The sequence below is a fragment of the Coregonus lavaretus genome (genome assembly GCF_964263955.1).
Source record: "Coregonus lavaretus genome assembly, chromosome: 21".
In the NCBI taxonomy this organism is placed as follows: Eukaryota; Metazoa; Chordata; class Actinopteri; order Salmoniformes; family Salmonidae; genus Coregonus; species Coregonus lavaretus.
This window is the reverse complement of record NC_140008.1, coordinates 23,061,037-23,082,881: the sequence shown is the minus strand read 5'-3', so window position 1 is coordinate 23,082,881 and position 21,845 is coordinate 23,061,037. Positions and strand designations below refer to the sequence as shown.

Here is a 21,845-nt window from a genome sequence, read left to right as displayed (position 1 = left end):
TGTTCGTCAAAAGCGAGCCAAGAAAAGGGCAGTTATTTGAAAACGTATAGGTCCTTTATAATTTCAACATACTTTCTATCTAGTTTTAGACATTCAAGAGTGGCCTGGAGTGTTTTCTTTTAACCCAAAATAAAAAATACAAAAACCCGCGGGCCAGATCGAATGGGCTCGCGGGACAGATCTAACCTGTTGCCCACCCCTGGTGTTGGGGCTCTCATTGCATTACTGTCATGTCATTGTTGTGAGAACATCACGGTGCACTGCTTGTTTTAGCCATGCCAGTAGTTTTCCACTTGACTACAGCCTGGGTTGTTGTTTATTGTGGGCAGTTTGCTACATTCCATTAGGTTCCATTTTGAGATTTTGGAGAGGTGATTCTCACACACTCGATAATCCTTGAGCTCATAATGCTTTTCTTGTGTTATGTTAGCATAACAAATGCTCTGACTTTCTAAATGACGTGTTTGGTTTCTTGAAAGATAAGCTCTTAACAAGCTCATATCATCATTACATACAAACAGTTTAACCTTCCTCAAGTAACATTTTATTTTCAAAATTTTAAGGATCAAAGTAACGAACAGCAACACGCAAACGGACTGATAGTAAGTTTTGACGTTCTCTGTCCATAAGACAAATCTAGATCAACCAAACCTCTCTTCTTCTTTTCTGCTTAATTCACTCTCAACTATAGAAAAGAAGACAAATCAAATCCGTAACAATGCAAGCCATTTGATTTGATTAATGGCTTTATTTGGTATATTGCTCTTTCCTTTGTCACGCCACTATCCCCTTTTCCAGCTGAATATCCTTTGCTTTTCTGTTGCTGATAATAGTTGGGAACTTTTGTCTTTACCCCTCATTTTAGACACAGAACATCATTCTGATTCTTTTATGACGCACGTGTGTGTGAGTGCGCTTATACCCTCCCCCCAACTTGCTATCGATTTTTCCTAACTGTGCATGCCTATTGAACCATCAAGGACTAATAGATGTCAACCCATCAAGGGCTGTTTACTGGCTTTACTCTCTTCCCGTAGATGTTTATAAGTTGGAATCCCGTAGGATCAGCCCACCAGGCCGGCCTTGTGAGAGTAATCTCTCTGGCCATTAGCATTACATGTATAGACCCTCTTCCAACCATGGCTTAAGCACTCTCTAGCTCTAACCTCTCTAGAGGCCTCTCCTCTAGTGTTGCTGTTGACAGAGTTAGACACGGTCAAATGTATCACTGATCCAGAAAGCTATGGCAGCAGTGCACTTTGTATAATGTGTGTCCGTACATTACAGAGATATCGGCCATAGAGAAATATAGCTTGACCCTGTGTTTTTCACATCACAGGATAAGTTCAATAGGAGACGTTATGCCATTACATTCTGTAGTTAACTGGAATGTGTTTTGTCAGATTTTGCTGCAAATATGCTGGATAGTATTAGGTTACAGTAAATGTTGTGATATAAGTAGGTACATATTGATTAGGTAGAAGTTAATTAACCAATATTTCCCGGAAGCAGAGTGAAAGGTAATTGATCTTTCCAGTCATTAGCAGTGTGTATTTTATTTTGTCATGGTAGTCTGCACCGTGTTGGTGCATTAAGTGTTACTACAGACTGCATTCTAGAGCAATGCAAGTTGCAAATGTATCTTTTATGTTTTAAGACTGGCACCGTTTTGTCTCGCCCTGTACAGAGCACCATCAACCCAGTGGATGGGATATTTCACCCTCTGGACGCTTCTTTAGTCAACTTAGCCATGCCAACACAGACCACACTCCCTACAGGTACAGTATACAGAGAGCCAAAAACACAATATCATCTACAGTCCTATCAGGAAGATATTTTTAAAAACAATTTTTTTAGGGGGTAGATCAGCTTTAATATTGCAGATAGATTGTAGCTTCCATCAATGTAATTGTCTGCATCATTTCCAATACCCCTTATATATATTTATTATTTTATTTTTTAAAATACATTTTCCTTTATTATTTTCCCTTAACCCTACCACCCCTCCCCTAATTGTAGTAAACTAATGGACAACAACACTTAGGCTTCTACTTCCAGTTTATACATACTATATACATTTTACGGACACAATGTATTTTACTATAGTTATCTTAATTTGTTTTTAATCCAATCCTCCCATCTATCTCTGAAAACCATTCCGTTTTGATTTCTATTTGCCATATATTTTTAACTATGCTGTTTCACAAAAGTTCTGAACCTATATACATTTTACGGACACAGTATATTTTACATTAGTTATCTTGTTGTTTTTAGTCCCACTGTTAAGCTCCACTCAATCCCTCCCATCTAAATATGTTTTTATTTTATATACACTACCGTTCAAAAGTTTGGGGTCACTTAGAAATGTCCTTGTTTCCGAAAGAAAAGCATTTTTTTTGTCCATTAAAATAACATCAAATTGATCAGAAATACAGTGTACACATTGTTAATGTTGTAAATGGCTATTGTAGCTGGAAACGGCTGATTTTTAATGGAATATCTACATAGGCGTACAGAGGCCCATTATCAGCAACCATCAGTCCTGTGTTCCAATGGCACGTTGTGTTTGCTAAACCAAGTTTATCATTTTAAAAGGCTAATTGATCATTAGAAAACCCTTTTGCAATTATGTTAGCACAGCTGAAAACTGTTGTGCTGATTAAAGAAGCAATAAAACTGGCCTTCTTGAGACTAGTTGAGTATCTGGAGCATCAGCAATTGTGGGTTCGATTACAGGCTCAAAATGGCCAGAAACAAATAACTTTCTTCTGAAACTCGGTCTATTCTTGTTCTGAGAAATGAAGGCTATTCCATGCGAGAAATTGCCAAGAAACTGAAGATCTCGTACAACGCTGTGTACTACTCCCTTTACAGAACAGCGCAAACTGGCTCTAACCAGAATAGAAAGAGGAGTGGGAGGCCTCGGTGCACAACTGAGCAAGAGGACAAATACATTAGTGTCTAGTTTGAGAAACAGACACCTCACATGTCCTTAACTGGCAGCTTCATTAAATAGTACCCACAAAACACCAGTCTCAACGTCAACAGTGAAGAGGCGACTCCGGGATGCTGACCGAGGCAGAGTTGCAAAGTCCAGTGTCTGTGTTCTTTTGCCCATCTTAATCTTTTATTTTTATTGGTCAGTCTGAGATATGGCTTTTTCTTGGCAACTCTGCCTAGAAGAATAATTGCAAAAGAGTTTTCTAATGATCAATTAGCCTTTTTTAAATGATAAACTTGGATTAGCAAACACAACATGCCATTGGAACACAGGACTGATGGTTGCTGATAATGGACCTCTGTACGCCTATGTAGATATTCCATAAAAAATCAGCCATTTCCAGCTACAATAGCCATTTCCAACATTAACAATGTCTACACTGTATTTCTGATCAATTTGATGTTATTTTAATGGACAAAAAAATTGCTTTTCTTTCGAAAACAAGGACATTTCTAAGTGACCCCAAACTTTTGAACGGTAGTGTGTGTATATATATATATCGTTTTTGTTGTAATTCTTCTATTCTTATACACTGCTCAAAAAAATAAAGGGAACACTAAAATAACACATCCTAGATCTGAATGAAAGAAATAATCTTATTAAATACTTTTTTCTTTACATAGTTGAATGTGCTGACAACAAAATCACACAAAAATTATCAATGGAAATCAAATTTATCAACCCATGGAGGTCTGGATTTGGAGTCACCCTCAAAATTAAAGTGGAAAACCACACTACAGGCTGATCCAACTTTTATGTAATGTCCTTAAAACGAGTCAAAATGAGGCTCAGTAGTGTGTGTGGCCTCCACGTGCCTGTATGACCTCCCTACAACGCCTGGGCATGCTCCTGATGAGGTGGCGGATGGTCTCCTGAGGGATCTCCTCCCAGACCTGGACTAAAGCATCCGCCAACTCCTGGACAGTTTATGGTGCAACGTGGCGTTGGTGGATGGAGCGAGACATGATGTGCTCAATTGGATTCAGGTCTGGGGAACGGGCGGGCCAGTCCATAGCATCAATGCCTTCCTCTTGCAGGAACTGCTGACACACTCCAGCCACATGAGGTCTAGCATTGTCTTGCATTAGGAGGAACCCAGGGCCAACCGCACCAGCATATGGTCTCACAAGGGGTCTGAGGATCTCATCTCGGTACCTAATGGCAGTCAGGCTACCTCTGGCGAGCACATGGAGGGCTGTGCGGCCCCCCAAAGAAATGCCACCCCACACCATGACTGACCCACCGCCAAACCGGTCATGCTGGAGGATGTTGCAGGCAGCAGAACGTTCTCCACGGCGTCTCCAGACTCTGTCACGTCTGTCACATGTGCTCAGTGTGAACCTGTTTTCATCTGTGAAGAGCACAGGGCGCCAGTGGCGAATTTGCCAATCTTGGTGTTCTCTGGCAAATGCCAAACGTCCTGCACGGTGTTGGGCTGTAAGCACAACCCCCACCTGTGGATGTAGGGCCCTCATACCACACTCATGGAGTCTGTTTCTGACCGTTTGAGCAGACACATGCACATTTGTGGCCTGCTGGAGGTCATTTTGCAGGGCTCTGGCAGTGCTCCGCCTGCTCCTCCTTGCACAAAGGCAGAGGTAGCAGTCCTGCTGCTGGGTTGTTGCCCTCCTACGGCCTCCTCCATGTCTCCTGATGTACTGGCCTGTCTCCTGGTAGCGCCTCCATGCTCTGGACACTACGCTGACAAACACAGCAAACCTTCTTGCCACAGCTCGCATTAATGTACCATCCTGGATGAGCTGCACTACCTGAGCCACTTGTGTGGGTTGTAGACTCCGTCTCATGCTACCACTAGAGTGAAAGCACCGCCCGCATTCAAAAGTGACCAAAACATCAGCCAGGAAGCATAGGAACTGAGAAGTGGTCTGTGGTCACCACCTGCAAAACCAGTCCTTTATTGGGGGTGTCTTGCTAATTGCCTATAATTTCCACCTGTTGTCTATTCCATTTGCACAACAGCATGTGAAATGTATTGTCAATCAGTGTTGCTTCCTAAGTCGACAGTTTGATTTCACAGAAGTGTGATTGACTTGGAGTTACATTGTGTTGTTTAAGTGTTCCCTTTATTTTTTTGAGCAGTGTGTATATATATATATACTTTTTTTTTAAAGGGGTAGATCAGCTTTAATATTGCAGTTTCTACAGATTGTAAATTAATGACAAACATTTTTGCTAAAAGTATTATTATATTATTGATCGATTTTGTCTATGACTTTAAAAATCACCCAGCAGTGCTATTTGCAGAGTTAGCTCCAGCTAAAATTGCAATTCTTCAGCCATTCCTGAACCTGCGACCAAAAACAAGCTACATATGAACAGTACCAAAACAAATGATCTAATGATATTCTGTCTCTTCGCAGCCAAATCTGCAGAGCTGGGATGGTTTTATCCCCCATATATATAACATTCTATTGGTTGCAAGAATCAGGAAGATTTGTTCATCAGAATAAAAATAGCCCTTTTGAGTTCACATACTGATATTGCATACACAAGCTGACATGGGGCGTATTTTTATTCAAAAAATCAAGGACATAGATTAGCCTTGGATTTAATACTTTCAGATATTTGTCCCTGATAAATGTTTATTTCCTGAAACACACATCCACAGTGCCACCTGGTGTGCTTGAATCTCTATTTCTCAGCATGTCTACTTGGCAATGACCTTTCCCAATGTAGAGCAATCTAAATTCAGCTTTCAATGAAATTTGACACAAAAATCCAATCCCAAGGTCTAGACCCCATGTTAGCACAGTTTGGTGACATTAACATTCTCACAGTCACAGGTTTATATTAGACTGACTGCTTTGCAGTTTTTGTGTGATTGAAAAGCTTGCTCCCACACAGGTCTGTAATGACTTTGATCTGTTGCATCATAAAGCAGTGTTGTTCTAAGGCCAGAGCTTTCTTATTTTTCTCTTGTCTCCTTTCTTTCTGTAGATGGCTCTCAGATGTGTAAAGGAGAACAGCGGCCCTCCACTCTACCGGTGGGGGCTGTTGTCACGGTGATGGGCAGTCTGCAGACTCCGACTCCCAACAGCACAGGTCAGAGGTCACCTCACTCTAGTGGTCAGGTCATCAACACTTTGCTAGCAGCCAGATAAACATTCCGTTATGTTACCGAACACTTGCATTTAGGGACTTGAGTATCATGTCACAATCACTGGTGTAGTGGAGGGTAAACGCAGCTTACCCAGCTTTTTTCCCTCAACAGTTGACCCACCTTTTGCGGAAAAATGCATCGAAAGAATAAGAAACTTTACTTTTTTCACCGCAACCGGCGATCAGAGTTAACCCATCTGTTTGTTTAACACTTTAATCACTGGTCACGATCACCACACAAATATAACTGTCACGGTATATTTGTGGATGTGGTGGTGAAGTCAGGCGCAGGACACAGCGGATAAGTCAAAACGACTTTACTGAGACTCAAAGACAATCCAAAATAAATGGCCTCGAACACACAGGAGGCAAAGAATACGCGCAACGCGTAAACTACACTAAGCACAACATATACCGAAAAAAGACAAACGACAATGTGGACAATAACACACAACTCCAAAACATAACACAGGGAAACTTATAGGTGACATAATCAGGACAGAATACGAAACAGGTGCACTAAACTAGACATGACCAAACAAACATCAAACGGTGGCAGCTAGTACTCCGGGGACGACGAACGCTGAAGCCTGCCCGAACAAGGAGGAGGAGCAGCCTCGGCAGTATTCGTGACGATAACAGTATTGATTTTGTGTACATTTGTGAAACTCATCAGAGTACAGATACAGGTTAGTCCCCTGTAGCTCAGTTGGTAGAGCATGGCGCTTGCAACGCCAGGGTTGTGGGTTCATTTCCCACGGGGGGCCAGTATGAAAAATGTATGCACTCACTAACTGTAAGTCGCACTGGATAAGAGCGTCTGCTAAATGACTAAAATGTAATTGTAATTATGACATTTTCAGTGACATTTTTTCATTTACTCATTCTATTTTCTAAAATGGGTTATGTTGGAGGGTCTTGCCTGTTTCCAATTCTGCTGATGCTGCAAAATAAATCCTGTGCAGTGCACTAAGGAAGAAGCCTGGGAGCACACATTGCACTGCAGGGGAGATTATGCAAAGAATAAACTCCTCATGGTTCCCTAACAATGTGGGAACAATATGAACAGACAAATGGTGCCCATATGATCACTGACAAGAAAGACCCTGCATTGAGCCTCTGTGTATTGTTTAGTTCAAAGCAGTTATAATTGTTTATTTACAAGAGTAAACAGTTAGCCATCGCTATACATGGTGTAAGCCCGTTTGTGGTCTCAGCTGTGACCCCCTGCTCACCCCCACCTCTCTCTCTGTCTATCTGTGTGTTTCAGGGAGTGGCCCCTCGGTCCCCAGCAGCAGCGGTGCCTCCCCCAGTCACATGACGATCCCCTCCAACTCGGTCCCTGACTTCTCCTACTCCAGCAGCGAAGATGAATTCTACGACGCTGACGAGTTCTACCAGAACAGCACGTCTCCCAAGCACCTTCTAGAGTGAGTGTATATACTGTCTTTATCATAATCCATCCATACCGCAGTTCACTGGCGTACTGGGGTTTACAGGGACCAAGGACGGGAGGGAGATGATCCACTTCACCACATCCTCTCACTAGCTCTTTATTTCATGATTTTATAGATTATTTAATTATCATATAAGCTGATTGTGTTTTGCTAGAGGTGTGTTTATAACCTGTGCCTTTATATATTTCCTGTCAGGTAATCAGTTCTATCTTTCTCTGCATCCCTCCATCTCTCCATCCTCCTCTCTGTCAGTTCCTCTAGGCCTCCTGCTGCCTTGCCTCACAGCGATGACGGAACAGTGCTGAAACGTCCAGACACTAACGAGTCCCTCAACTCCTCCATGTCTAACGGCACCACTGATGCAGGTGATGCACACAATCACACATGAACGCACACACACAAATGCACACACGCACATTGTCCTACTTATCCACGCACCTGTATACCCCCAACAATAACCAATTTTTATGGAACAACAACATCACACATTCTGTTCCTGTTCTGTTTTGGCAGATGTTTTATTTAGTAACAGAAAAGAGGATGTCAGGATGTCCTTTATCAGTGGTGGCTGGCCTACTGTAGGTGTTTTTAACTGCCTGCTGTCTGCTCTGGTCAGATCAATTTGACAGCCATGATGACGAGGCGGAGGATCAGGGGGAGTCTGTGGAGGAGCACAAGAGTGTCATCATGCACCTGCTGTCCCAGGTGCGACTGGGCATGGACCTCACCAAGGTAAGAGCTCTGTCTGTCCGTCCGTCCGTCTCTCTTTATCTCTCTCTTGCTAACTGTTTCTTTATTTTTTTTCTCTTTCCCCAGGTGGTCCTGCCCACATTTATCTTGGAGAGGAGGTCTTTGCTGGAGATGTATGCTGACTTTTTTGCACATCCGGATTTGTTTGTCAGGTACACCACTTCAAACAGTCATACAAAATAAGAAAAACATTGCTTTTCAGAATCTCCCCCATAATTTCCATTGAGGGCATTCTGCACAGATGGTGTCACAACCTTCGATCCAGTGGTGTGACAGCTGATGTTTTTATCCCCAGTATCGCAGATCAGCTGGAGCCCAAGGAGCGGATGGTACAGGTGGTGAAGTGGTACATGTCAGCCTTCCATGCAGGGAGGAAAAGCTCAGTGGCCAAGAAGCCGTACAACCCCATCCTGGGAGAGGTCTTCTTCTGCCACTGGGACCTGCCTTCAGAGAGTGAGGAGCCCACTGCAATGGTGAGCATTGTACCACAGTAAAGACTGACAACTTATATTCATATGATTTAATGTATATGCTGGTTTTTAGTAATACTATAATTAAGCAATAAGGCACGAGGGGGTTGTTCATCTCCAGAGCCCTGATGGCTAAGAGCTGTTCTTGCACTCGACGCAACACAGAGTGCCTGGATACAGCCCTTAGCCTTGGTATTTTGGCCATATACCACAACCCCCCGAGGTGCCTTATTGCTATTATAAACTGGTTACCAACGTAATTTGAGCAGTAAACATAAATGTTTTGTCATACTCGTGATATACGGTCTGATATACCACGGTTGTCTGCCAATCAGCATTCAGGGCTCGAACCACCCAGTTTATAATCAATTTTAAGTTTTGTGATACTGAGGCAAGTGTTTTTAATTGTTTCATCAAGCCTTTACTAATAAATTCATGTTTACCCCCGACCCCTCCTCCCACCCCACAGGAGCCATCGTCAGAGGGTCCAGTGCCATGGTCTTCAGCCAACAGTGTGTCTTTTGTAGCAGAGCAGGTCTCTCATCACCCCCCCAGTGAGTCTCCCCTCCCACTCGATATTCCACATAGCTGTCAGAGTACCAGAGCCATACATGTTAACTGTACTGTTGCCTTTCCTCTTCCTTGTAGTTTCTGCATTCTACGCAGAGTGTCTCAGCAAAAAGATTCAGTTCAACGCCCACATTTGGACCAAGTCAAAGTTCTTAGGAATGTCAATTGGAGTGCACAATATTGGCCAGGGTAAGACATCGTTTCAAGCACTTAGGCTTTCTGTTAACACCAAATATTTACCAACTACTATACATGGGAAGACTTCTTTAGCTCACATAGTCCATAAACATGTGTGCTCACACACTTACTAAAACCTTAGTGTGTTTTGTGTATTCTGAAGTGTGTGCTTCCCCCTTCTCTCCTCTAGGCTGTGTGTCCTGTCTGGAACATGACGAGCACTACATACTCACCTTTCCCAATGGATATGGCAGGTAGGCTCATGCTTGAAGAGTAAATAACACACACTGTCTCAAGTTTGTGGTGCTGGAAATAAAAGCCCCATTTCAATTCACAATAAAACATAATTCCAGCACAGCACACACAATGTACTGTATGTAAAGTGAGTGTGTATAAATGGGAATAACATGTTATCTGGATTCCCTGACCTGACATGTAGTGGGGTGTTCCTTCTCTCTTCAGGTCGATCCTGACTGTCCCATGGGTGGAGTTGGGTGGAGAGTGTAACATCAACTGCTCCAAAACGGGCTACAGTGCCAGCATTGTGTTTCACACTAAGCCCTTCTACGGTGGAAAGAAGCACAGGATCACCGCTGAGATCTTGTAAGGGGGTTTTCTTATTTGTAATCATGCACAGAGTGTTAGCCTATTCTTGCTTTATTAACTGTGCTCACAGCAGTATATGGAAATATTTTGTTTGTTGTGATGTTAATTATATATTACAAATGTGTTTGTTTGTAGTCCTCCCAATGACAAGAAGTCATTCTGCTCCATTGAAGGAGAGTGGAATGGAGTGATGTATGCTAAGTGGGCATCTGGGGTGAGTTCAGTTAAAAAATGTGATCTCTGCTGGATATCAATGTGTTAATACAGTGGGGAGAACAAGTATTTGATACCCTGTCGATTTTGCAGGTTTTCCTACTTACAAAGCATGTAGAGGTCTGTAATTTTTATCATAGGTACACTTCAACTGTGAGAGAAGGAATCTAAAACAAAAATCCAGAAAATCACATTGTATGATTTTTAAGTAATTAATTTGCATTTTATTGCATGACATAAGTATTTGATACATCAGAAAAGCAGAACTTAATATTTGGTACAGAAACCTTTGTTTACAATTACAGAGATCATACGTTTCCTGTAGGTCTTGGCCAGGTTTGCACACACTGCAGCAGGGATTTTGGCCCACTCCTCCATACAGACCTTCTCCAGATCCTTCAGGTTTCGGGGCTGTCGCTGGGCAATACGGACTTTCAGCTCCCTCCAAAGATTTTCTATTGGGTTCAGTTCTGGAGACTGGCTAGGCCACTCCAGGACCTTGAGATGCTTCTTACGGAGCCACTCCTTAGTTGCCCTGGCTGTGTGTTTCGGGTTGTTGTCATGCCACAACCCATCTTCAATGCTCTTACTGAGGGAAGGAGGTTGTTGGCCCCATCCATCCTCCCCTCAATACGGTGCAGTCGTCCTGTCCCCTTTGCAGAAAAGCATCCCCAAAGAATGATGTTTCCACCTCCATGCTTCACGGTTGGGATGGTGTTCTTGGGGTTGTACTCATCCTTCTTCTTCCTCCAAACACGGCGAGTGGAGTTTAGACCAAAAATATATATTTTTGTCTCATCAGACCACATGACCTTCTCCCATTCCTCCTCTGGATCATCCAGATGGTCATTGGCAAACTTCAGACGGGCCTAGACATGCGCTGGCTTGAGCAAGGGGACCTTGCGTGTGCTGCAGGATTTTAATCCATGACGGCGTAGTGTGTTACTAATGGTTTTCTTTGAGACTGTGGTCCCAGCTCTCTTCAGGTCATTGACAAGGTCCTGCCGTGTAGTTCTGGGCTGATCCCTCACCTTCCTCATGATCATTGATGCCCCACGAGGTGAGATCTTGCATGGAGCCCCAGACCGAGGGTGATTGACCGTCATCTTGAACTTCTTCCATTTTCTAATAATTGCGCCAACAGTTGTTGCCTTCTCACCAAGCTGCTTGCCTATTGTCCTGTAGCCCATCCCAGCCTTGTGCAGGTCTACAATTTTATCCCTGATGTCCTTACACAGCTCTCTGGTCTTGGCCATTGTGGAGAGGTTGGAGTCTGTTTGATTGAGTGTGTGGACAGGTGTCTTTTATAAGGTAACGAGTTCAAACAGGTGCAGTTAATACAGGTAATGAGTGGAGAACAGGAGGGCTTCTTAAATAAAAACTAACAGGTCTGTGAGAGCCGGAATTCTTATTGGTTGGTAGGTGATCAAATACTTATGTCATGCAATAAAATGCAAATTAATTACTTAAAAATCATACAATGTGATTTTCTGGATTTTCTGGATTTTAGATTCTGTCTCTCACAGTTGAAGTGTACCTATGATAAAAATTACAGACCTCTACATGCTTTGTAAGTAGGAAAACCTGAAAAATCGGCAGTGTATCAAATACTTGTTCTCCCCACTGTATGTGATTTTCAGGAAGGTTTTGTTGTTTTAAGGAAATAACTATGTCCCATGTTTTTAATCCCTGACCTCAACATGTTCACACTGAAGGTTGACCTCATACATAAAAAGCAATCTAGAAAGTGTTACAATTTAAGACACTTTCAACCCAAACTTTCTATCTCTTGAATCCAGGAAAACTCCTTGTTCATTGACACAAAGAAAATGGGCTGTATCAAGAAGAAGGTGAGGAAGTTGGAGGACCAGCTGGAGTATGAGTCGCGCAGGTGAGAAGGCTCTCTTCGTTTTATCGTGGGCAGTAATAAGTGGATGTTTTTTATGTGTTCTGTCCAGTCCCCTTTCTGTGGACTTGGGGTAGTAGCTCCTGTCATGGCATCCAGTTTAATGTGGCTGTCAATCCAGCCAGGCACAATATTTTCAGATTTAGCAATATATTTATTGTTTGGTCACTGTTTGACCCTCAGCCTTTGGAAGGATGTGACGGTCAGCCTAAAGTCGAGAGACATCGATGCAGCAACGGAAGCCAAGCACAGGCTGGAGGAGAAGCAAAGGGGCGAGGCCAGGGAGAGGAAGGAGAATGAAATGCAGTGGGAAACTAGGGTGAGTGTGCCTATTCTTATCATACATCTCCAGAGCCCTGACAGCAATATTAACAGCCATCCACTCCATATCAAGGTTAATAGTTCACGGTGATGATTGTACTTAGATGGAAAGTACAGTGCCTTCGGAAAGTATTCAGACCCCTTGACATTTTCCACATTTTGTTACGTTACAGCCTTATTCTAAAATGTAATAAATAGTTTTTTCCCCTCATCAATCTACACACAATACCCCATAATGACAAAGCAAAACACACAATACCCCATAATGACAAAGCAAAAACAGGTTTTTATAAATTTCTGCTTATTGTTTTGTATTGTTTTTACGGAAATATCACATTTACATAAGTATTCAGACGCTCTACTCAGTACCTTTGGCAGCGATTACAGCATCGAGTCTTCTTGGGTATGACGCTACAAGCTTGGCACACCTGTATTTGGGGAGTTTCTCCCATTCTTCTCTGCAGATGCTCTCAAGCTCTGTCAGGTAGGATGGGGAGCGTTGCTGCACAGCTATTTTCAGGTCTCTCCAGAGATGTTAGATTGGGTTCAAGTCCGGGCTCTGGTTGGGCCATTCAAGGACATTCAGAGACTTGTCCCGAAGCCATTCCTGCGTTGTCTTGGCTGTGTGTTTAGGGTCGTTGTCCTGTTGGAAGGTGAACCTTTGCCCCAGTCTGAGGTCCTGAGTGCTCTGGAGCAGGTTTTCATCAAGGATCTCTCTGTACTTTGCTCGGTTCATCTTTGCCTCGATCCTGACTAGTCTCCCAGTCCCTGCCGCTGAAAAACATCCCCACAGCATGATGCTGCGACCACCATGCTTCACCGTAGGGACGGAGCCTGGTTTCCTCCAGACGTGACGCTTGGCATTCAGGCCAAAGAGATCAATCTTGGTTTCATCAGAACAGAGAATCTTGTTTCTCATGGTCTGAGAGTCTTTAGGTGCCTTTTGGCAAAACCCAAGCGGGCTCAAGTAGGGCTGTCATGTGGCTCCGTCTGGCCACTACCATAAAGGCCTGCTTTGGTGGAGTGCTGCAGAGATGGGAGAGTCTTCCAGAAGGACAACCATCTCCACAGAGGCACTGTGGAGCCATGTCAGAGTGACCATCGGGTTCTTGGTCACCTCCCTGACCAAGGCCCTTCTCCCCCGATTGCTCAGTTTGGCCGGGCGGCCAGCTCTAGGAAGGGGCTTGGTGGTTCCAAACTTCTTCCATTTAAGAATGATGGAGGCCAATGTGTTCTTGGGGACCTTCAATGCTGCATAAATGTTTTGGTACCCTTCCCCAGTTCTGTGCCTCAACACAATCCTGTCTCGGAGCAATACGGAAAATTCCTTAAACCTCATGGCTTGGTCTTTGCTCTGACATGCACTGTCAACTGTGGGACCTTATATAGACAGGTGTGTGCCTTTCCAAATCATGTCCAATCAATTTAATTTACCACAGGTGGACTCCAATCAAGTTGTAGAAACATCTCAAGGATGATCAATGGAAACAGGATGCACCTGAGTTCAATATCAAGTCTCATAGCAAAGGGTCTGAATACTTATGTAAATAAGGTATTTGTTTTTTTATTGTTAATACATTTACAACAATTTCTAAAAACCTGTTTTCGCTTTGTCATTTTGGGGTATTGTGTGTAGGCCAGTGACAAGAAAATCTCAATGTAATGAATTTTAAATTCAGGGTGTAACACAACAAAATGTGGAAAAGTCAAGGGGTGTGAATACTTTCTGAAGTCACTGTACCTTTTGGATTTTTGAAAGCAGTATTGTAGTCCCCACTGATTAAGTCTCCATGTTTAATCCCTGCAGTTGTTCCATGAGGATGGGGAGTGCTGGGTCTACGATGAGCCTCTACTGAAAAGAACTGGATCACAGACGCACTGAGGCCACAGATGCAGATCTCTGAGTCTTAATAAGAACTCTTTTGCAAACCACTTCTTATCCAAGCCTTGGAATGACTGATGATTGAACATGATCACAGCTTTGCATTTTCGAAGATACAATTTAATGAAATCAAGAAGAAACATCTACAATATAAAAAATAATAACCCTTGTTTCGCCAACCCCACATCCACCACCTCCACCTCTCCATCCCCTGAACGACTAAAAAAAGCATGACAAAGACAGTACCAATGCCCTTAGGCTACACAAACAAGCCCTCACAATCTGGCAGGAGGATCCCTCAAGGGTCTGTCCTTTTCCTTGAGGGGAAGGGAGTTTGGATTGAAAAAACCTTGAAAAACAGCGTTCTGTATCTCAGGGAAGCTGGTGACTGAGGAATGAATGGTGTATCTCCAGGAGTTAGACGGCCTTATAGTGGAATCACAAGGGGGACAACCTGGCTTGCCTACAATTAGCTACAGCTGTTTATATATAGATACTTATGATGAATATATATTCTCTTTTTGTATTTTATTTATCTTTCTGGCAGTACTAAATATTTGAGGATTTGAACTCTATGGCAATAAATCAGGAACCATTCCTTTTCTTTTCTACATTTGTCCCCTCTCAAGTTCGTTGACATTCTCTCCCCATGTACTAACTCCATCTAGTGCAGCGGTGTCAAACTCATTTTGCCCCGGGGGCCGCATTCTGTCTTCAACGAGGTCCAGAGGGTTAGCATTGAAAATTGGTTATATTTCCTCACCGGATGTTTGACACCCCTGGACTAGTGTATGTTTATCTGCTCAAGATAACCAGAAGAAGAACCCAAGAAGTCTGCATTTGTAAGATAGACAGTAGGTGGAGTCGAGGAAGAGGACTTGTCTCCATGTTGTGACCAAAACCATTTGTAGCGATATAGAGCACATTCCTGCTGAATACATGCACGCAATGATTGCCTGTGGTGAAAAACTCAACAAGTTCACTTAACCGAATTGTATAGGTGGAGTATCACCCTTTTCTTTCTAAAGTAGGTAAATACTGTATCGTCTAATATAATAGAATTTACAGAGGTTACAAACTCAAGCCATTTTTTGTTCTTCATGTTATGTCTTTGTAAATTAATATTGAATCGAGGCCTTTCCATACATTTCAGTATCACTTCAAAAGAGCAATCGGAACAAAATGTATTTTTTATTTCCTTTGAATCATAACGATTGATTGTATCAGATTTTCATGTTTATTGATGCATAATATTAAATCTCCATGAGTTTACTTCTTTGCTGTGTTTGACATCCTTCATTGAAAAAGCTTGTGGCTGAAGCAGTACAAGTGCATAATGCTCAAATCAGTTTTGTTTTTCAAATCCATTTTGTACTACTGACTGTCCAAACAGCAAGTTACAAGTGACCAAATTGGATTTGTGTGTGTTCAGACAGCAGTCATTTGCGGACATGGCTACACTAGTTGTCATAGTAAGGATGTGTGTGTGCACAGTGGTGTAGGCTGATTGCTGGTGGTTCTCGTGCTTCCTATCACTCAGAAGTTATGTAGCAAGCTAAGGTGACAACAATACCTGCCATGGATTTTTCCCAGTTGCTTTGAATGTTCAAAATCTTAGTGTAAGAACACTTTTAAAGCCTCAATGGATAAGATTATCCAAATTTCAAAACAACTCATTTTTGTCTAGCCACAGCAGTCAACTAGCTAGCTAGGTAGCTGTTTAGCTTTATAGCACATTCACTGATTTGTTTGTAAACAATTAACAAGCTAGTTAGCTACCACATGTTATTGTCAAACTGTCAACAGAGTAGCTAGCAAGCAACAATATATGCCAAATAATAGTCCAAAAACCACTTGCAGGCAAATAAATCAGATTTGACCATTCAGACACAAGTCACAGGAATCAGCTTTGTATCTGACTTCAAATCACCTTTGTAGGTGGTTTGAAATGTGGCTTGAAATATCCTATTGCTTTTTGGCTGTTCAGACTGCATGAAAAATACCAGATTCTAATCGGATATGCAAATAAATAGGATTTGAGTCATTTCAAACTGTCAATGTGAACATGGCTTAGTCTACAATCAGTTCAACATTGTAGCCCATACTAAAGGTGAATCTCAAAAGTGGCTTCTTCTCTTCTCCCGTCCTTCATCTTCACTAATTGAAAAAAATAAACAGGTGTAAGAAATATAGTGGATCCCTTTTGGTTTCACCTGTCCTTATTGCTTTCACATTAGTGCAGGTGGAGGAAATAAGGAGGTGAATCCACTTTACTATTGAAATGCACCCAAGCCTGGAAAAAAATCAGGTGTATCATAGCCACTTTATAGAGCACATAATTAGAAATTATTTGGTTGTATCCATCGCAATTTGTGGACGTGGTTTGGTCTTGATCAAATTAAGATGCACCAGATATTTTCTGGATGCTTTAAGAAAATAAATGTTGGCTAAACTTCTCAAAAGTGTTCTCTGGTTCTGCTTTAATTTACCCCATTCATACTGGGTCTTACACTAAAATGATCGTTTTTTGGGGGTCGGGAAATGTTTGTGTCCAACCTATACCTCAGTGGTACGACCCAGTAGCCAATGAGAATAGAGAGAAATAGTAACGCACCAACTCCGCCATGGTTCGTTGGACAAAGCCTATGAGGAAAATGAATGGTGTTTATTGATAAACGCCGAAAATAAGGTATGCAGTAAACATAGGTTTAGGAGATCTTATACGTTTTGTTCTGTGAGTGAGTGACTTGGCATTTGTAATAAAGCGCAAGGATGCATGATAAACAGAGTCCAGTGTCTGTAAGACAGAGGAGGTTGCATGCATATACAACAAGTCACCATAATCAATTACAGAGAGAAAAGTGGCCTGAACAAGCTTATTTCTAGCCATAAGCGGTAAGCAAGCCTTATTACGAAAATAAAACCCAATTTCCATTTAAGCTTCCTCGCAAGATTATCCATATGAACTTTAAAGGACAACTTGTCATCCAACCATATACCTAGGTATTTGTAGGATGACACTGTGGCTACGAACCTCTCGTCGCTAGAAAGGATCCAGCTTTTGTCAAATTAACGTCTAAAATTGACATTTTTTTCATTTTTGCTAACCCTAACCCTTTTCCTAACCTGCTGCGTACGTTCTCCTAACCTGCTACGAAAAGTCAAATCTTTATGTTAATTTCACAAAAGCTGGATTCCTTCTAGCCATGTCCCTGCCAACCCCGCTTGTCTGTTTGGAAAGCCTGCGCAAATGAAAACGTGTGGTGGGTGGGTTCGGCCCGCCCTCAGCTAACCCGTTCTGTGTGCCGGGGCGAGGGGGCTTCAAAAAAAAGTAGTGTTTGGCCAATCACAGAAGAAGATGCTGACTTTTCCCATAAACCAATGCGAATACATTCAATATAAATTCAGCCTCCACCCTTCCTTCGGTCTCCTTCTCCTCCCGGATTCTGAAGAAAGGTAATGGTGTTGTCTTGTAGTTTAGAGTTTATGTATTTAAATCTTCCATTTATGTATCAATTTGTATTTGCCGTCATAGTTGATTAGCTATGTTTGATAAGTGTGTCATAATCTTGCGAAAGGACCTAGCTAGGTCGTTTTGCGCTTGCTAGCCTTAGTTAGCAGGCCTAACTCCACCACGTGTCTCACGTGTCGTGAACAAGTTTAGTCTCCTTTATCACTAGCACAATTATCTTCTAGGATAGTGGTTCCTAACTCCAGTCCTAGAATACCCCCCAACAGTTGACAAGTTGGATTAGGTGTGCTTGTTCGGCTCTACAAAAAAATGTGTGCTGTTGGGGGTACTCGATGACCGAGTTAGGAACCACTAAACCAGGAAAGAAGTTAACTCTAGTGCACGGTTTAATATAGAAAGCCTAGTTAACTCCAACGCAGTGAACGAGTAACCAGGCAAGATGGGCCTCCCAATCTTACATGATGAAATAAGTGTTGGTAGGGACATCTGAGTTAAATTGAGGAAACGCCAACCATTCTGACTGGTTGGGAACACTTTATTGTTTTGTTGCAATATTACTTCACTTTCCTAGTTAATCAACTAACTGCCATTGTCTGGTCTTAGGACCGTTTTTGCATTAATCTCCTGTCTCCCTTCTGCTAAATTAAAGCACTTGTCTCCTATTCATGCTGACTATATCATGAGTAGTGGACAGAAGGGATTGCGTAACATTTTTGCGATAGACTTTACATTTGTGGGCTTTTGTCATACGAGAGACTGATTTGTGTTTCGCAGGTATTGCTGAGAAGCAAACATGAGTTGAAGATAAAAAATGAGGTAAGCATGATTATCAGTGTTACCCAACGTCCACGTGTTAAACCCAAGAAATTATGCCCTGTGCCACTGATGACCCCATTTGCTACTCTTGACCTGTCAGGATGATGAATCTGCAACCACCAATTGCATGTTCTGAGGCACAGCACGTGATTTGAACTACCTGTTAAGATCTTTTGAAGGCTAACCATACATTATTCCTTTACAGCTGCAGACACAAGATGTGGCATTCGGTAAGTTTCCATGCATGTCATAGCAATTGCAGTTTTATGTACTGTAAGTGATGACTGTTTAAAAACATTGGGAATCTCTCTGAAAAATAATGAAAGAAATGTTTTTACTGATGCAGTTCAGCTGCCTTAAATTACACCAGTCCAGTCTTCTGGGCCTAAATTGCTGATTTATTTTTATAATCTGCAGATGGCGTAGGCTGTGGGAATGGCACCATCTGAACCGGTTGCCATGGTAAGCTACTACCTTGTGCACTCAACCAACATGAGTCTAATGATACTTTATCATGTGATACAATGAATGCGTAGTTCAGCAGATGAACAAGCAGCATTCTCTTTTGCTCCTAGCATGTAGCCATTTCAGTAGGTTTTCCACTCACTGCATTAAGATTTTCTAACCTTTCCATTTTTCAGAGGCCAATGGAAAGAACTGTCGTGTGACTGAAACTTTGACGAAAGGTAGATTGATTTGTTTAATTAAGGCTGATAATACTTGATACAATGATGACAGCATAGTTCAGCTGATACTCAATGATGAATTCTCAGCATTGTCTTTCGCTCCTATCTGATGTATCGTTACTTTAAAAACAGACATATCATTCCCCCCCCCCCCACTATAGAACCCTGACAGTATTTGTCTTTACAGAACTCAAGTTTCTGACTGCGTGCCAAGACAGGATCCTAGATTCTCAAGTCTGGCTTGGCTGTAAATCTGGGGTAAGCTACAAAGATTCCATATGAAATGAAGGGTAACGACATGGTGCAATCTGAAAGGATGACATTGAATCAGGTCTCTGATCTTGTTGAGGACAATATTGTTACACACTCTGATTAGATTGGTTCTTTTTGTTTTCTGTTTTTGGAAACCGTGAGCGTTTTGATTAAAATCTGATCTCTGTTCAGGCCCAGTAGATGCAGAACAAGGCTCTGGTGTGGCTAGAGGATGACTGAAGTGAGTTACACAAGGTATTTCGATCTTAACTAACGAATGATGCCGTCTAAAAGGAAGACTTTGAATTAGGTCTCTGCTACTGTTGAGGACGTACTGTTACACTCAGTTGGAAGATTGACTCCCTTGCCCATTGCATTCTTTTGAGTCTTGGTTATTTTGATAATCTGTCACTTATTTGCAGGAGCAGTGAAAACTGGCACGAAGGATTGGAACTAATGTACAGCTGTCCCTGTCAGGTTGGTATACATCCATTTGGGTTATCCACTTAACTGGGTTCAGTGATGTCAACAAATGTCTGACCTGAATTTTTATGTGGACATTATCATAACTGAGGAACCTGGAAATGTATCATTACTGCCCCCTGACTTTTAATTTCTCAACTAACTCAATCTCTCTTTAGGTGGCAAGTGAATTCACAACTACAACCTCTAGTGCAGTTAAGAACAAGGTAAGCCTATGTAATGCAGTTGCCCATAATTTTATCAACTTATGATGAAGAGATTCTGCCAAATGATTTGTGATTATATATACCGTTCCATTTATATCTGAGGTTGTACAATGGCATTTCTGAGTTTGTGGTTGTGCATGCATCTTGCTTAGATCTCTTTGCAATTCCACAGAAATGATACGACATCAGAAGATGACACCATGGGAGACCAGTCTTTAACTTCAGATTTGTATCTTGTGTGTTTCTGAGTAACAATGTCAATAAAATTAGTGGAATTATCCCTGTCTTGACGTGAATACCTAATTCCTGTTGGTCTGACTGTCATGGTAGTAGTAGTGCCTCAGTCAGGGTATGTTGTCAAATTGCTAGTTTCCATTTGGCTAGCAGTGCAATGTTTCCACATTGCATAGTAGGCACAACTCTAGACCTGGCATTTTGTGTCGAAGCCCTACATAATAAATCACTAGTTTGGCCAGTAACTGTTGGTGCAAGCCAGAGTAAGGCCTCCAATAATTTAGTCTGGGAAGGGGTACTATGCAGCTACTACATTTTTACTCTAACATTTGTTTCTTGAATATAGAAATGTAAACGAGGTTGGTTTCACAAGCTGAAATAAAATCGGTTTCCTAACTTTGTGCACATTAGTTCACATCCCTCTGAGCTTTTTGCCTTTAAGAGAATCCATCCAGCTGACAGGTGTGGCATATCAAGAAGCTTATTAAACTGCATTATTACACAGGTGCTGGGGACAATTAAAGAATACTCATGTGCAGTTGTCATGCGACATGTCTCAAGTTGAGGTAGTGCAATTGGCATGCTGACTGCAGGAATGTCCGCCAGAGAATTTAATGTTAATTTCAGTACCGTAAACTCCGTCCAACGTCGTTCTAGATAATTTGGCAGTACATCTAAATGGTCTCACCACCGCAGACCGCGTGTGGGCTAGCGGTTTGCTGATAACGTAGAGTGCCCCGCGGTGGGTGTATGGGCAGGCATAAGCTATGAACACAATTTTATTGCAGATCCCGTGGCGAGTTCGACATATTAAAAAAAATACATATATTTCAATTGCCTGGCCTTACATTAAATCTTAAATTGGTGCGTAATATTTTCGTGAACTTAAATGCCCCATGAGCTTCAACTGTTGTAACCCATCAATTTAAAATATGCTTGTTTACTCGTTAGTAAATTGTTAAAGGTTAACAATTTTTTTTTATAGTTGTGGGTCCATCCTTGTATGGCTGTATATGATTTTGAGCGGTTATATTTTTCCAGCCCATTCCCTCAATTTAAGGAAACGGTTGCGGGGAAATGCTTTGTTTCAACTGCCGTTAGTTCCTATTTATCTAGTGTATTGCCTCATTAAACCGACCCCAATGGAGTAGTATAAAATCACTATCAAATGTATGGGAGGGCTGTGAACATGCATAGTGTATATATTAACACTTGATGGCACA

At 42.0% G+C, this 21,845-nt stretch overlaps 1 protein-coding gene and 1 long non-coding RNA gene across 9 annotated transcripts in view; both read left to right on the top strand.

Annotated features, from left to right (window-relative positions):
• LOC311148391 (oxysterol-binding protein-related protein 9-like) overlaps positions 1-15,745 on the top strand; it is a 41,621-nt gene extending 25,876 nt beyond the window's left edge. For 5 of the 7 annotated variants that reach the window (XM_084185356.1, XM_084185351.1, XM_084185352.1 and 2 more), the window contains 16 exons: positions 564-602; positions 1,688-1,778; positions 5,960-6,064; positions 7,392-7,551; positions 7,831-7,943; positions 8,195-8,310; positions 8,395-8,480; positions 8,624-8,801; positions 9,268-9,352; positions 9,447-9,557; positions 9,736-9,799; positions 10,008-10,148; positions 10,287-10,365; positions 12,164-12,255; positions 12,454-12,589; positions 14,399-15,745. In XM_084185356.1, coding sequence (XP_084041482.1) covers positions 564-602; positions 1,688-1,778; positions 5,960-6,064; positions 7,392-7,551; positions 7,831-7,943; positions 8,195-8,310; positions 8,395-8,480; positions 8,624-8,801; positions 9,268-9,352; positions 9,447-9,557; positions 9,736-9,799; positions 10,008-10,148; positions 10,287-10,365; positions 12,164-12,255; positions 12,454-12,589; positions 14,399-14,473 — 1,671 coding nt within the window. In that variant the 3' untranslated portion in view covers positions 14,474-15,745. The remainder of the gene's footprint in view (positions 1-563; positions 603-1,687; positions 1,779-5,959; positions 6,065-7,391; positions 7,552-7,830; positions 7,944-8,194; positions 8,311-8,394; positions 8,481-8,623; positions 8,802-9,267; positions 9,353-9,446; positions 9,558-9,735; positions 9,800-10,007; positions 10,149-10,286; positions 10,366-12,163; positions 12,256-12,453; positions 12,590-14,398) is intronic. The other 2 variants (XM_084185350.1, XM_084185354.1) reach the window with 1 other exon arrangement.
• Positions 15,746-17,893: 2,148 nt separating this feature from the next.
• Positions 17,894-20,666, top strand: LOC311148400. Of its 2 annotated transcripts, none has more exons than XR_014614891.1 (10): positions 17,894-17,929; positions 18,720-18,761; positions 18,967-18,991; positions 19,179-19,223; positions 19,403-19,447; positions 19,635-19,705; positions 19,892-19,940; positions 20,122-20,176; positions 20,341-20,388; positions 20,561-20,666. It is a non-coding gene; the product is annotated as an uncharacterized lncRNA (long non-coding RNA). The 2 variants fall into 2 exon arrangements; XR_014614892.1 differs by having other exon boundaries at positions 19,892-19,954.
• The last annotated feature ends 1,179 nt before the right edge of the window (positions 20,667-21,845 follow it).